Below are 17,400 nucleotides of genomic sequence, written 5' to 3'. Positions count from 1 at the left end.
AATAATTTGTGCATTGAAACTGTTTTGTTTTTTGACGTAACTTTCATAATAAAAAAAGATTTGAATATAATTATCAAAGGCTTTTTTAAAGTTTGAAATCTTCAAAGTCTGCACAAACAGAAGACCTAAATTCGTTGCATTGTTTAAACACGATGCGGACAGTATTGATCAGGTTGATACAAGATCGATTTCGCTAAAACCATATTGTTTCTCACGTAGAAATTCTTCTGTGGTTGTCAAGGTACGAGATAGTAAAACCGAAGTGAGCATTTTGTTGAGCACGGAAGCAGCGTGATATCTTGGTAGTTGTTACAATCGGAGCCATCATCCTTCTTCGAAATCTTAAGGACATTAAGACATGTGTAGCAACAATAATGCTCTTAAAATCTTCAAAGTTAGGTTTCACCCGTAAAAATTTCTATGTCTTAAGTTTTAGTGCAGTCAAATTTAAAAATAAGTCTATTGTGATTGTTCACTGGAAATATGTTGCAAAATTCCATTCATTCGTTAAAATTATACGACCATTCTATTTACTAAATAAATAATTAAAATAAATAGATAAAATAGTTAATTTAAATATTTAGGATAAAAATGCTTACCATTGTGTTTTAATATTCATTTTGTTTTCTTTTATTTAAATTAAATTAATTTAAAGAGTTTAAAATTTTTATATTTTATATTGTACACAACACAACAAAAAACATATGTCAGAAAAAGCATTGAACATATTTTAAAAGTGATGCCAATTTGTTTCATCCAGACTTCATGATGTTTTTTTATAACTCTGAAAGAAATAATTACGATTATTCTTATAAATTTAATTTTATATATTAAATATAATAAAAATTCAGATACCCTTGAAAAGGTTGGCAGAAACCAACGATGCGTTGATAAAATAAATAAAAAAAAATTTTGTATCCAATGAAAAAAACCGGAGTAGTGTCATATAAAAATATTAACTAAATTTTTTATGTTAATTTTAATAATTAATGCATCATAGAAAGATACTATGATGCCCGAAAGTTAAAACAATGTCCGAAACAAAACAAATTCTTTTTATTACTCATTTTGGGTGTTGAAAAATAAATAAGTAAAATAGTATTGTTTACTCGATTTTAATTATGGATATTACTGATACGCAAATATTTTGCAATGAACTGAAGCAACACAGGTTTCGTGCTTTTAAGTGTAAATAGGGTATGATTTGATTGTAATGCAACGAATGCAAAAGTATTTGTTCCATTATTTCAAAGTTGTTAGTAACAATGTTATTCATATAAAAATTCTCAATACCGGAGTTCAATCAGACTAATATGACGTTAATAATTAGAATGATAAGGAAAAAATATATGTATTCGTAAAAGGCCAAAACATTTATGTTTTAATATTTATTATAAATTTAAATTTATATTTTTTACAACTTCTGGAATGGAGCAATCCGGCATATCAATACATAACCCATTGGAGGACTATAAGGCGTTAGTGGAACGGCATATGCTCAGTATAAACGGATTAAATATAGACTATTGCATTAATATATTCAAATCTATTGGCAAAGAAATTCAATGTGCAATATGGAGAATATTGTTTGATACTGGGAAATTCGAAAACAAAGATGTGCTCATGGCCTGTGAACTCATAGAAGCGTATCGATGTGACGCGGCTACATATGGACTCCAGGAATATAACAAATGGTTAGAAAATTTGCGTAATGAATTGGTGAACAGACAAATGATTACAATATGGGAAGAACATATAGTAAGAAAATCTTTAGGTCCAATTGAGTTTGGAACTGGTATACATAATTTTCACAATTCTGAACAAGACTGTGTGGAAAAATTTGAATCGGTTATGTCTGAGGAGGTAAGTTTGTAAATGTACTAAATATTAAAAGTGATGAATATTAAAATGTCTACTTATAGGAAATTACTGATTTTGAAGCTATTATTGGAACTAGGACCCCTTTACTAGATTACCAAAAGCTGATGGAGGAGAGGGTAAATGTTGATTTCATCATTTCGGAGGATATCGCACTAGCTAATTACAAAAAAATTTCGACTGCTGTTCGCAATACCGTGTGGACACTACTATTTTTAGAAAAGACTGATAGACTTAATAACGAAATTAAGGCAGCTGATTTGATGGCAGCTAATAAATTGGATGCGGCACTTTTTGAGCCATGGGAGTATAATGAGTGGGTTTTTCGTTTACGAAATAAATTATTAGATGAGCGGAAACTGCGCTTTTGGCGTACGCAAATGGTTAGACGGCAACTGGGCCCATGCTCTGGCAAAGATTGCACGCTTTTCCTAAACAAGGAATATCCTCCTGTGAAAGAATTCTACAATGTTTTGTTGGTTGATGAAAGTAATGAGGAGCCAATAGTCATAGATTAGGAAACTTAAAACTATTTATTACGTACCTTACGCACTTACAAAGTGCAATTTTAGATTTTTAAAATTTTTTTTGTGGATTAAAGTGTACATTTACGCATTAGTTTAAAATTTATTTACTTTAAACTATGCAACTGATATCTTTTATAATTTTCTTGAATGTTGTGTATGTAGTCCCTGGAAACGCTTAAATATTTAAAATAAAACATTAATTTTAAAAAATGTAAATTAAGTTACTATTGTTATCGAATGAATTGAAATATGTTGAATACGTAAAGTTTTTGGGAATACAATATTAAATGTGTATGATGCAATTGAATTAAGAAGACTCTTTTATTTAATTATATATATTTGAAATTTTGATTAGTCAATATTGTTACTCAGTTAAGTAGTAATGAATATAATTATCATACTATAATGTATAAATAATACTTATGAATTTGGGTTATTTGCATATAGTATCCAATGAAGTGTTAAGAATTACTTCATTATTCTGCGGTGCTTTTAGAAATGCGATTTTAAGTTATTTCTGTGACGAAGAATCAACAATTAAAGCTATACTACTGTAACAGTGAATAATAAGTATTTTTTTATTATCAATTCTGTTTGCGCAGTCCCCGCCCCATTTGATGCCACTAAAGATATTGCTGAACTTTAAAAAATTTGGTTGATTTAAATATCTATTGTATATTTAAACTGCGATGGTATGCATAATTAAGTTTCAATTGATGTAGTAGCCAAACTATTATAGTTAATTGAATTTGTTATATGCATATTTTTTTTTTTTTGTTATGAGACTTCTCAAAGACATGCGATTTTCATGAGTGCTATAATCTTATGAACGTCTTGCTTGTTAGACTATGAAGGACTTCCTAGTGGGTGATATGGCATTACAGTAAGCAGAGAGTGAAATATAAGAAGCTTAGTATTTACATTTCCAAATTTCACAGTGATATAATCGTAGTGTTGGTATTAAATATAATTAAAACTTAATATTTAATTTTTTTATTAATGTTGATTTAGCAGTTAACTATTATGTACCAATAAAGAATATAATAAGCAATTACTTCTTACATGACACACAGATAGACATCCTAATGGCATCAAGATCAGTAGAGACCATAATAATCCACATAGCATACATTAATCCCGTTCTTCTTATATGCATACATCGACACCTGTTGTGGCGTAGTCAACGTGAGTGACTAAAGGCTCTGTAACTAATGCTGGTAAACTTACGGCTTTCAAAGCAATTGTGTGTTTGACTTTAATTTCATATCTATAAAATCCACCATTAAGTATTCCTTATCAATAAGGATTTTTTCACGAGCCTAACAAGCGAGTGTTCTGCCTTCTATATAGATGTGGTTTACGTATTCGCATGTCGTTAAGAGAAAAATTTACCACTAAGGATAACTTCTCTTATGTGTTCACAAATCAATCTCTCCAGTGTTATTTGGAACAAAAATGTGAGTATAATTGGTCGTAACTTTTTGAGAACGGTTTATGTGAACTTACCAACCTTACGATGAAAGAGACTTTCGTTTTCCTCCATTTTTGCGGTATTTAACTCAGATTTAACACGCTTCAAATGGAATTCACAATACAAAGTGCTATAACATCTCGACTTTGCTAATTTTTCCACATGATTGAGCAAGTTTTGTCATTATGTGTGTTTAATTTTTTGGATAATAAATGTTTAACTACTATTTTAACAACTTTATATTAAACATATCATTCATCTAACTAGTCACTGTGATTACAAAATTTAACATCCATTCCTTATCCTGTTTAACTCTTATACGTTAAGGGAGGTTAATCCTTTTTATTCTTTTTGTATACATGTCATTCTTTTATGAACTTGCTTTCTTAGGACTCAACAGGCTATAGCAATAAGATTATAAACATTTTGTGCTATTTTAAATACTACAATAAAGAAAAATAATTTTTTGGAAAATAATGTTTTCGTAAATAAACAAAAGACGTGGAAGACTAGTCTACATAATAAATACATAAACGCATACATTTATATTGCCATCTTGATTTATTTTATTTCCACTAATTCAAAATAAATTTTTTAAAACATTAAACTAATAAGTTTAAAAATAATTATAACTAAGATATATTAATAATTTATTGCTGAATTATAAACATCATTAATATGTGCAAATCTTTAATAACATGTAATTTATAATTGTATATATTGTTTGTACTTTTGTGCGAAGATTAAAATATTCCAATTTCAAGCAACAAACCGCTCTTAAATCAAATAAATGGGATATTAGAAATACGATATAACACTATCGAAAAATTTCTGTGGATTAAATGTAATAAAATAATTTGTATTGCATGCGTTTTAGAATCAGTCGGCTTTCGGAAATAAGAAATTATTTTCTCCACATGTTCATACCGTGCACAGTTTTATCTTTCAAACCACGCACTATCACTTCAGATTCATACCATTCAAGTTGATCTTGTTTTTGCTCTAAACTTGTGTCATTGCTTGTATTTGCACAATCTTCTGTAACTTCTAAAATTTCGGAGTCCTCAAATATTTTTAGCTCCTTACAGCACTTTAGAGAATTGTTTTCAAAATTGGCAGAGGAAACATGCAATAAGTGGAAATGTATGTCTTTGCAGCTTTGAGGCAATTGACTTATTGTTTTACGGAACATGCGGGAGCTGTTAATTGCGTTAATATCATCTACCATTTCTAATTCTAAGTAAACATTTGTAGTGTTTAAGTCGTGTGTAAATATATCATACAATTCCTGCGTTGTTACCAAATTACTGTAAATTAAGATTATTTTAATTTTGTACTAAGTATTTATTATGGGCACATACACTAAAGCCTTGTTAAGCGCTGCTGGCGACATTTGGTGATGCTCATAATAGTGTTTAATTGCTATTGACTCTGTGGGTATGTGTATTGTATAGGCTTCTCTCGGTGTTAAAGTCGTTGTACCAAATAGGAAACGCAACCTTTTTATAATGTTGTTTTGAAATGACGTATGTATTAGCTAATAAGGAAAGAAAATGGTTAATTAATTTTTCCTTTGAAATTTTTGTGACTAACCTGACGCATTTCACTTATTGAATCCTTCGTCGTTTTAACTAAATCCCTTTGTCTATTTATATTAAACTGCCTTACAGTCGTAACTTCATCGTCTTGACTTTGGTCCTCCCACAACTGAGTGTAATGTTTTAATGTTTTATACACGAAAGGAATCTGATTTCGTTGATACAAAAGGAATTCAAGAATTGAGTTTACAACGTTTGCAACAGTTGCGGATGTCAAGACATCAACTTCCATATTAAAATCTATATTTTTTGTTATATTCGGCATTGCAACCAGCACCGCTTCCAATGCGCAAGCAAATCAAAATAATCCTGGTTTGTTTAAAAATGTTATCGATAATTATAAATTGCGGTATGCCAATAATTTAAAACGCACTACACACTGTCAATTTCCGTAATGAAGAGTCCTGAATGTATAAGTGAAGCATAACTGCATGCATGCTCACAACTTGTACATGAAGTGCTTAACAAAGTTTTTTTTTCTTTAATTAATTTTTTTATTGAATCTTTTCAAATAGAAATTGACAATAATTTTGGGAATCTGAAAAAACTAACCTGTGTGCTATTGAGTTGGAGTATTCGAATTTATCAATGATTTTCTTTTAACAAAGTATCAAAACAGTTTCTTCACACTTTTTATTTAGCATGCTAAATTCATTAAATTGCATTTTAACGTCGCTTATGACGGAAGTGACTATTTTACTCAATGAAACTATTGTATTTAAGAGAAAGGTTTCGAACGGTAAGGAATTAATTTCTGTTATTGTAGTTCACTGCCGCTTAAAACCTCTATGCTAAACTCATGTCAGTGCTGAAATGTTAAAGTATCAAATGTGTGCTAAATAATTTGTGTAACATGTGCATATTTAACATATTACGAACTGCCCAAACTGGCATTGATTGATTGCAATAAATATAAATAATGCAATTTACCAAACTAGTTACCCAAGCTGACTTTTTTGATGAACTGCAATTAATGAAAAGTCGAATACTATTGTTTATTTACATTCTGCAAATTCAACATATTTATTGTTAAAAAATAATTAAATATTTACAGGATAATTAGATATTTTAGAACGTGGAGAATTAAGATAAATGCTGAAAAAACGAAAACTATTTATATTACAAAACAAAAATATTAAGATCCAAGAAAAATAGAAGTCAAAATTATGGAAATATAATGAGAAGATAATGTGAAAAAGTTAGGTCTAAATTTTGACAGTTAATACATTTGGTTAATGGCATGTTATAATTGCGGACATGTGACCCAATTGTTTTTGCTTTTCAATGCAAAATGAAAATTTGACACTGACAGCTCACTTCAGTTTGCATTGAAAGCAACAACATTTGGTGAATTTAGCTGCAATCATAACATAAGTCTTACTGTTCTAAAACCATTAATACAATGAAATTTGAACTTGAAAAATTAAACTCTTGCTTTATAAGTAACGAATTAGACCTAAACTAATTTATGGTTGTGTATCTTATGACAATACTGCTTTATCACCACTAGAAACTTTCAAATTGATCGGGATATTGTAATGAAACGTAGTTTATCATATATTAATTAAATAAAAAGGCATATAGAGTTAATAAAGTAAAATCAATCGGGTGACGAAAATATAAACTTTTATTTGGGTTAATTTAAATTATATTCTTAATATATGACAGAGTAATGTAATATGTATTGTGGACAAGTTAATGTTTCTTAGTAAAATAAATTGTATTAAATCATAATTGTTCAAATATAAATTAAATAAAAGCATATCAACAATTTTGAAAGCAGTTTTATAACAATGTGAACTATAAAGTAATACATCGATGTATTTTCACTTACAAGAATAAAAAGCAAATTGTATTATTTTTTGATCATCAGCTTTGATTTAAGTAACAGCATATGATTACTGTTTGAATTGAAAAGTTACTTTATAACTTTAGTTGGTTTAACTATTCTTAATGCAATGGACGTGGTATGTACGTTGCGTTGAAATATTTTTATTATAATAGTACGTTTACACTGCTTACTTAGTAAGCTTAACTTACTGAGTAAATTTCATTAACCATACAAAGAGCTTTCGTGCTTTTTCACTTACTATAGAATATAGCAAAACAAAATTTGTCCAAAATTATTCCAAAAATGACGAATGCAACAGGGAAATGATCGAAATTTGACATATTTGACACATGAAACAAAATGTAAACATAAACAAATAATCAAAATTCAAAACAAACAACAGATAAGAACTTTTTAAACATTTTCTATAAATAAAATATATAATTAATACATAAAAATATAGAAATAAGTTTATTTATTAAATATATATTTAATATAATTATAAAATATCATATACTATTTAACAAAAAATATTATTAATATTAATATTATTATTAAAAAATATTATTTCAGATTAATATCAGGAAACTGATGCAAAGGAGTCGGTATCTGCATTTATTAATTTTGATTATTTTATACATGAAATTAATATAATAGTTGCCTAAAATCTAGCAGAGCAGACAGAACGGTCGAATACCACGCTTTGTAGTTGTAGTAATCAATAGCATTTTTGGACTTTAGTTTTATTTCAATGTGACACCCATCTTAAATATTGACCATAATTAATATGTGTCCTTAGGGGCTTCCTTGTCGGATTGGTTATTGCGAGGCAAAATTCTGATTAACGGCCTTCATGGCCACTATGGTTTCAACGGCAACCTTGGCTATATTTTGACACTGCTTGTATAATGACTATGGATTGTCTGAACTCTGGGCTGACTATACGTCGGGTGGAGATAGCGCAACTGAGTTGGGACCCATCAACATGGAAAGTTTAAACAAAAAACCTACAAAACTTTCTGCTACCGGAAAGTGCGTTACCCCTTCTGTCACGGCCAAGAACATTGACAATTCAGGACCCAGATCCTCGAAGAGAATTCCCCCTTTCAAAAAGGCCCATATTGACCTTCGTATGGCTTCAAGAATCCTGCAGCGCGTAGGCGAGATTCCAGCCGACAAAGTCACCCAACAGTAGGCTTCATCCCTTGAAGGGGGTAAAAGTGTCTTGGCAAAATCAAGCAATAAAGAAGCTTCCAAACCGAATTTAGTCTCTGAAAGGCAAAGATCTCAGGAGAAAAAACCCCCTCTTACGAAGAAACCAAGAGTTCACACTGTACCGGCACGACTGTACAGCGAGGTTGCGAAAGACAATCTCATTCTAGGTATCCTGGATCGGAGTGGCGAGGAGGGGAGCATCCCCAAGGATAAATGGAAATGGGTGTCGGTCGTGTTGGCAGACATTTTCCTTCAAGTGTTGGAAGAAATCCCAGGACCTACTTCCTCCTATGAAGATGTCGGTTGGCTTGGATGCGAGCCGTCCTAGGGCCAGGGTTTGGGTCCCAATCAAACAAACCGACCCTGAGCAGATTTTAAAACTCAACAGAATCTGCAACCCTAACCTTCCAACTGGAAATTGGAAGGTAGTTAAGTTAGAAGAACCGCTGGACCGACAAAACAAGCTGTCCTTGTATTGAATGCGGAGTCGTTGAAACCGCTAACGGAGGTTAGGTATGTAATCTCCTACAGCTTCGAGAAGGTAAACCTTTAAGTTTATGGTACCGATTCTACGGAAGAATCGGAGAAGATTACGTCTGACCAGCCCATGCTTAAAAAAACCGGCTGAGGGATCAATGTCAAGGCAGCAGATTATTGAGGAAAATCAGAGCGAAGACCTGCTAGGTCAGATAGAGGTGGATACACTCTCTCCTATGCATGAAGACAAGCCAGATGCGGGGTCGGTGACCACTCTAGGCAACCTATTTGATGAGAGTGGGCTCCCAGACGAGGCTAACAAAATGGTGGTGGAGGTTAAAGTACCTGATGAAGTTGCTGCAGATTAACCTCTATCACTCAAAAGCTGCATCAGCTATCGATATTGTTCTGATGCAGGAATCATAGATACTGGAAAACTGGATCTGTGGAATCAGAACAAATGACTATAAACTCATCAGCGACACAGATTCAGGTAGACCAGTATCATGTGTGCTAGTTAAAAAGAACATTAAATGTTTCTGTTCGAATAATTTTAGTGATGACGACCAGACAGCAGTGAGTCTGGAAATCGACGGCAAAACTATATGGATGGTGTCATCATACTGCAGCAGAAAGGATGACTGGTGTACTGATTGGAACCGATGCAAATGCTCATCATACGATCTGGGGACGCTCGGACACTAATGAAAGTGGTTAGTCATTATTTGATTTCATTGTAGATTAAAATCTTCATATATGCAATACAGGAGTAGAAGCTACATTTATTACTACAGGCAGAAATGAAGTTTTAGACATTACCTTATCCACAGATCTTGAGGTTAAGGATTGGAGAGTTCTAGATGAACACTCATTCTCTGACCAATCGTTACATATATGGATCTGCAATATTCAGTTGAGAAACCTTATTGGAACTACCGTAATGCCAAGTGGAGTAGATATCGAACCAATCTATTAAATCTACTTCCACTATGTCCTGATGAAGAAGTAGAGACTTCCTAATCACTAGATAGCCTTGTGGAAACCTTTGCAAAAGCCTGCAATATATCCTTGGACCGTTTTTGATCGACAAAGGTCGCTTTCATTCCTAAAGCTGGCAAAAGGTCTCACATTACACCCAAAGACTTTAGACTGATCAGTCTGTCCTCATTCCTCTTAAAAACTTTAGAAAGGCTTCTGAAACATTTTATTAGGAAAGAGATACCAGATACCAAAAAGGTCTGTAGAGACTGCATTATCAACTTTAATTGGGACGATTACAACACAAAGATGTGGTAGCGGCTTTCAATATCGTTAGGAGGCTCAAATAATCGTTAATTCATCAAGAAGACTGGGAATTGACAATGGAGTAACTGAAGTCATTACTCAACTGCTGGTTGACAGGACAATCGTAGTGCAGTGGGGGAAACACTAGTAACTAAAAAGGTTAATAGGGAGACTCCACAAGGAGGAGTACTCTCCCACCACTTATGGCTTACTGCAGTTAACGGTCTTCTTATTGATCTAGATAGCGCAGGTTGTCAGGTGGTGGGAAAGTGTGGATATACCACTTTAGGTACACCGGATGTTTAGAAGAAGATGTGACCAACAGTTGGTCACTGTTGACCATGTTGACCATGACCATTTAATTTTGGCCAGAAATTAGTAAGAAAAGATCATCTCCCATCTCGAGAAAATTTATCTAAGATATTGGGAATTATTGCGGGACACTGCCCGTTGGGAGAATATGCCTTGAGGCTCAATATCAGGACCTCCTTGCACTGTAGACACTGTATTGAGGATGACGAAGAGGAATCATCAATACACCTTCTGTTACAGTGTCCTGCTTTCGTAACACATAGACTCTTCTACTTACGATCGCACTTTTTCAATTCATTAAAAGAGCCTTGTGTACTAAATAGTTATAGTACTAAATGGTTATAGTGACAGGTGTCAAATTCTTAAGGGTAACACAATGGACCTCACGGTCTAAGTGCGTCTTCGGATGGCTCCAGTAACCTAACCTAACCTAATATGTGTCACTAATAGTAAATTAAGAACTTAGCCATTGTGGAAAACCCAAGACTTCGAATCCGCTAATGCACTCTTTTACCTTTTCGCTGCTTAATGACAAAGCATTCATATATAAAGGCAAAAATGTTTTCCATTCTTCTGCACAAAATTTTCTCAAACACTTACAAACACTTTTTTGCAACTCTAAAAGAAAAAATTACGGCTAATATATGGACATCAATAAATTTGTTGCAATTAAATTTAGTTGTCATTAATTGATCAATGTCACTGGTTGTCTTAGTTTTTATTATCTTATAGTTTTAGAAAAATGTGAAAATGTTAACAATCACAACATCCAAATGTCAAACACATTTGCAAGTGTAAACAGTTTATGCTGAAAACCGGCATTAATACAGCTGTTGTGTGACTGCTTATGTCCAACTGTCACTTCATATATAATTTCACAACAACAGAAATTGCCGCTTATTATTTCAAACAATTTGGTTAATATAGGAAGTAGTTCTTGATTCAAATAAATATGGCATGGAATAAGGTGATATATATTTATAAATTTAAAATCGTTAAATATATACAATAATTCCTTTCAGGAGTGTGTGGTACTTGTGCTTGATGTGCGCGAAAACTCTGACATGATATTTAAACAAAACGCAGTCAAATGTGCTGCGGAATTTTTAAAGGATAAGGTAAACACTAAAGTTTAGGATGATATTTTTTTGCTAATGATTTTTAAATGATCGAAAAAGATGTGTGCAGCAAAAACAGATCTTGTGTCTTTCGTCCTTGTTGGAACTTCACGAACTTTTAACGACGCTAACAACAGCGTCGACAATGACGGCTATCAGAATATTGTTCAGTATCCAGAGGTTCAAGTTAGCACTTGGCAATTGTTGATGAACCTCTTCAAATATGTAAATGAAGAAGTTTGTGATGAAGGAAATTGGCTTGATGCTTTAGTTGTAGCCGCTGAGTTAATAAAAAATCAGTAAATTAAATATTATTTCATTTACTTTGCACCTTTCATTTAATTATGTTTTTTCCAGAGGAAAGTTAAGTAATTCTCGCATAATTCTTTTCTACGATTTCAATGGGCAAAGTAATGAATATGATAAGTTTGATATTATATCAAAATACATATTAACGAATGAAATTGGCTTAACAGTCATGTAAGTAATTTATTTATTAAATTATTAATCTAAAATATGATACCACAAGCGATGTGTGTTAAACCAAAAAACACTTGGACAAGTTTCAAACTTATTTGGTTATAAAGAATTTTTAATGATGCGACATTTAAAATTAAAAGTGTTTCTCGAATCGAAAAATATTTTAATATGATATAAAGTGGTAATATATAAAATAAAGAAAGTAGCAGATAGATACGAGATACAGACATTTAGCCTTCCGTCAGCGTAATTAAACAATAATTTATTATTGTTTAATTTTTGATGACCACTCCTAGACGTAATTATTCGTTGAATTTCGATATTATATTTAGAAAATGTACGGAATCTGATTATTAACTTATACAAGTTAAAGGAATCTGATTATTTAATGCTAATTTTTTTTTTTTTTGCCGAAAGTAACTCTTCTTATGAAATGAAAAAAGTATTTAAAAATTAGAAGAGTTCGAATAGAAATGAAAAGATAACAACAAAAATTTTAGTTAATTTATTTGGGTTTCGCTAACCATACAACGCTGGTTCGAGTATTGCTAAGTACTCATTATCATTATCAGGAAATATTCGAGTTTTTTATTTAGTTTATAGTCCGTATATAATTTGTTTGGATGGCAAGTACCAGGCTTAGAACTCGCGCCGGTCAAATTAGAAGCGATGACTTATCGTGTTTTTCTGATTAGGTTTTTTCAGTTATCAGAATTTAATAAAAGTTTTTAGGCTTCACCTAAAACTATAGGTTTCAGTTTTGTTTGAAGTACGCATAATACATTTTTTTGACTTTTTTAAACAGGCACTAAGAAAAAAAACAGCTTATTACTTACATTATAGAGAAGAACAAAGTTTGTCGAGTCAGCTATACTTTAATTATATAAATTTAATTTAATTGGAATTTAATTTACACATAAATTTTTATTTGCAAAATATTAATTATTTTTGTTAACAAAATGTCCTAAAAATATTAGTTTACTTCATAAAATATATTGTATATTTCTAAAAAATTATATTTATTTTTTTAATTCATCATGTCTGTCCTTATCTTGGCTGGTAGAGTGTTATTTAGAGTTTTTTTATTGTAGGTTACACTTTAAAGTTCGCATTAAGACCAGTTTTTATTTATTTAATTATAATTTATAGACTTCTAAACTAACTTAATTATTACTCAAATAAAAGTCTCTTATATTCGACTCTTATATAAAGCTTCTTCTATTTATATAAAAGCTTAAACTCCACATTTATACAAAAATAATAAATTCTATTCTATTCTAGAATTTATTATTTTCGATTTATATTATCGGCGTTGCTGGAAGAGGTTCGGTTTGTGTCCTTCTCAAAAGTATTCGAATCGAAAATGTCCTGTGTTTTATTATGACGACTCGAGATCTTATACAATGTTGACGAGTCATCAAAAATCATTCTATATTGTCATACCTCTCGATTTTACATCATCAAATTTCTACTTCTTTTTATTTTTTTAAATTCTCGTTTTAAATGACGCTGTATAACGGTACCTGAATCAGTCTTTTGCTTATAAAAACTGAAAAATGGCAAAAGTTTATCGAGAAATATGGAAAATTAAGTCATGGCTTTTTTTGACAACCCAATAGTTTCTGCGTTAATTTATTTACTCTTTAGAGTAATTTTGTGGTACATGTAATTATATTCTTTGTCTAAGATCATTGGGATCATTGGTCATTGGTTTTTTGTTCTTAATTTTTAAACCCATTCATTCGATCATTCAATTTATGTTGAAAGCTTTATAGACCTAAATAATAATCTTTTTACATATATATATATATATATATTCTCGTTTTTTTAGTTTTAAAATTTCATAATGTTTAAACTAATAATTATGTATTTCTTTAGCTCACATAACATTAAATACATAGATAATGAAATAAGTGGAGCTCCACAAGCAGTTTTCACAGATGATCAAAAAAAAAATAAACATCAATTGCAAAATGAAGAGTATGCTTTACGCTTAGTATCGCACTGTAATGCCAAGCTCTGCAATTTCACAGAAGCATTGAGTACAATATTAAAAACGGAAACCAAACGGCCATGGTCATGGAACTGTAACTTGTCTATTGGTTCTAAAATTTCAATAGCTGTACAAGGTGTTATCGCAGTTAAGGAAGAAAATAAAATAACGCTAAAAAAATGTTATAGTGATTCAGTAGACGCAGTATCTAGAGCCCCAACTTATTTTCTTAAAGACACTAAGATAACACCATTAGATGAAGATTTGATTGATGGGTATATGCTTGCTGGTTCCTTCATACCTTTTGATGAACCAATAACGGAAGAAAAAGAAACATATACGCCTGGGTTAAAATTTTTGTCTTTTACCAAACAAAGCGCAATTCCAAGTGAATATTTTTGCACTGAATCACTTTACTGGATTGTACATAAAAAAAATGCACATAGTTCAGCAAAAATGTTGGATGCATTAGTGAAGGCCTTATTGAAAACGGATATGGCTTTATTGTGTTGGAAAATATATAGCGTGAAATTCAACAATCCAAAGCTTGTTGTACTATTGCCGAATAAGGTAATTCACTGTTCTCCTTACGTATTTTATTATTCATTTTTTATTTTATTTACTTAGCTTGAGGATAATAAGCCGGCCTCTCTTTCAATGGTAGAATTGGCTTTCCACACTCAGTATAACTATTGGGAATTTCCTCCACTATGCTCAAAGAAAACAGAATGCACTAAAGAACAAATTGAAGCGATTGATAAATTAATTGATTCAATGGATCTTACTTTCGATGAAGATAATTCGGATATACCAAGGGAAACCTTTCAAAAGGATTTATTACCCTTTGACACACTTCCCCATATATTTGAAAAAACAATGATGGACATACTAGAACGCAAAGTTTTATCAAATGCAGGTGATGAAATTTTTCAAGAAATTCTAAATGATAAGAATTTTGTCGATGTTTATTGGAAGGTACCAGACGCAAATGAAGTAAAGGCTAAGAAAGCCGCAAAGTTAGTAAAAGAACTATTTCCATTAGAGACAGCAACAATACCAGATAAAAAATCAAATCAAAGCGAAGCGAAAGATATAAATACAAATAAAGAACCAGTAACGGTACTGGACTTCGATCAAGTTGGTATAAAAACACCTGCTGCAGATTTTATGAAGCTATTGAAACATAATGTGCTAACATTGGATCATCAAACTTTGCGTGATACAAAATATAATTTTTATGTTGAACAAATACAAAAAATTATCTGGGATTTAGTTTTTAGTTCACCAAATATTATGATGGATAAAGTGATTGAGGCTTTAAAAACGTATCGGACGTCTAGTAAAGACTTTTTAGCTACTGATAATTATAATAATTGGATACGTAGTGTAAGAGATAATGTAAAAAAAATGGGACTATTTGAATTTTGGGAAGATGTTATAGTCAAATATGAATTAGGTCTTTGTATTTATGGTGAACCATCTTTAGAAGAACAACTTAAAATACAAAAATTTTATGCCATAAAAGATGAGGGAAATGCCTGTGAAATAGTTGAAGACATTGAAACAGATGAAGATACATAAAAATTATTATTAGTATTTTGATTTATGGTATTATAGATAATTTACATAATTTGTGAAATTTTAATCGTTACAATAAAATTGTATGCTTAAAAAATGTATAACTAAGTATATAAATGTAAAATGAGTATGAATTTGTTGACAATATTCAAATATATTATATGTTAACATTATAGCGTTATCATTAACTTAAATTGCATTAACTACGACTTTGTAGTTGATGCCTTGGTTGATTGGTTTTCATCATTAACTAAGATACAGGATATCAGGCAAAGAGGATTTCTAAAGAAATCTTTTCTTAGTCAAAAACTACTAAATATTCAAAATATTATTCTTTAAGCTGACATAACAGCACAATTTTACTGGAATATCTTAGTTTTTATAAAGAATAATTTAATTAAATATAAATTAATAGAGTGTGTTGTGGAACTAAAAATTTTTATATATGGTTTTGACACACAATAAATATGTTGTTGTCAATTTAGATTTTAAGAAAAATTCTATAACCTTTTTTTTATAAGTGCTCTATGAATTTCTTTGAATCACTAATATATAATAATAATGAATTGTTATTGATAGATATTATACAATATATATCTTAATTACAATACTTGAGTACAGTGAATCGGTCAGTAAAATTTATGTGAACTCAAACATTTATATATAAAGAAACTCGTTAACTTATATATTTTCTACAAATGTAATTAACTTGTTTTAAAAAAATTAAGAATATATTTACGTTATTATTGATGAAAGAAATGTACTAAAAATTTATTTATTACGGCCAAAAAAAATAATTATTAAGTTCTTTTGTGAGCTATTAAGTCAAGAAATGTACTAATAATTTGTTTATGGCTAAAAATTATTATTAATGTTTTTTGTGAGCTTATCAAGTCAAGAAATGAACTAATAATTTGCTTATTATGGCCAACAATATTAATATTTTTTGTAGGCCATTAAGTCAATTTTATTTTTAATTAAAATAAAAAGCTTTGGTTTTATTTAATTATATTTTTTTTAGTGATCATCTTTGGGAACCAGTGTGCATTCCATATCATTTTTAAAATTTTGTTTATATTATTAATGACCAAAGATTGTTTCAATGTCAATGTTTTTTTATTGTCAATTACGTCAATTTTTTTTTATTTAAAACAAGATTGTTGGTTCTATTTAATACTAAATATAAATAAAATGTTTCATTAAATAATCATAAATTATCACAAATTTAAATAAAATTTAGGAATTTAATCCTAAATCATGTTTGATTCTAAATAAAAATGAAATTGATCTAAAAGTCCATAAAAACATTAAAATTTAAATTAATACAGGTTTAATTTAACTTTTTAATAACAATTTTTTTTTAGTTTTTGTCAACTAATCTTAATATTAAAAATTATAATTTTTGAAAATATTTTAGTTATTTAATAATGGGTTTTTTTGACCAGTACGTGGTTGTTGTCTTATGATTGGAATGCAAATAAATTTAAATTTCTTAGCTGCATCCATAAGATAGTTACCTTAAATTATATTTTTTTCTGCATTTGTGGGTTCATTTGTATAAAAATAATTAAGTTTACTGCATCCAAGCTGCCTGTTGCACTTAAGCGCCTCGTATTGACAGAATTTAATTGCCATTTT

The 17,400-nt window shown here is 30.4% G+C and overlaps 3 protein-coding genes across 3 annotated transcripts; 2 read left to right on the top strand and 1 right to left on the bottom strand.

Annotated features, from left to right (window-relative positions):
• The first annotated feature begins 1,076 nt into the window (after positions 1-1,076).
• On the top strand, positions 1,077-2,712 carry LOC119689736. The gene is made up of 2 exons (XM_038104632.1): positions 1,077-1,863; positions 1,923-2,712. Exons 1-2 carry the CDS (start codon positions 1,429-1,431, stop codon positions 2,394-2,396), a joined length of 909 nt encoding a protein of 302 aa, XP_037960560.1. The 5' UTR covers positions 1,077-1,428; the 3' UTR covers positions 2,397-2,712.
• Positions 2,713-4,538: 1,826 nt separating this feature from the next.
• LOC119689735 lies at positions 4,539-5,955 on the bottom strand. The gene is made up of 3 exons (XM_038104630.1): positions 5,470-5,955; positions 5,238-5,413; positions 4,539-5,183 (listed from the first exon to the last, which is right to left on the bottom strand). The coding sequence occupies exons 1-3, from the start codon at positions 5,737-5,739 to the stop codon at positions 4,781-4,783; spliced, it is 849 nt and encodes a 282-aa protein (XP_037960558.1). The 5' UTR covers positions 5,740-5,955; the 3' UTR covers positions 4,539-4,780.
• Positions 5,956-11,371: 5,416 nt separating this feature from the next.
• LOC119689734 (X-ray repair cross-complementing protein 5) lies at positions 11,372-15,819 on the top strand. The gene is made up of 6 exons (XM_038104629.1): positions 11,372-11,560; positions 11,616-11,711; positions 11,772-12,010; positions 12,069-12,191; positions 14,070-14,754; positions 14,812-15,819. Exons 1-6 carry the CDS (start codon positions 11,546-11,548, stop codon positions 15,763-15,765), a joined length of 2,112 nt encoding a protein of 703 aa, XP_037960557.1. The 5' UTR covers positions 11,372-11,545; the 3' UTR covers positions 15,766-15,819.
• The last annotated feature ends 1,581 nt before the right edge of the window (positions 15,820-17,400 follow it).

This window comes from Teleopsis dalmanni, chromosome X (assembly GCF_002237135.1).
Source record: "Teleopsis dalmanni isolate 2A chromosome X, ASM223713v2, whole genome shotgun sequence".
Lineage (NCBI taxonomy): Eukaryota > Metazoa > Arthropoda > Insecta > Diptera > Diopsidae > Teleopsis > Teleopsis dalmanni.
The sequence above is the reverse complement of the archived record's forward strand: the minus strand, read 5'-3'. Positions and strand labels throughout refer to the sequence as shown.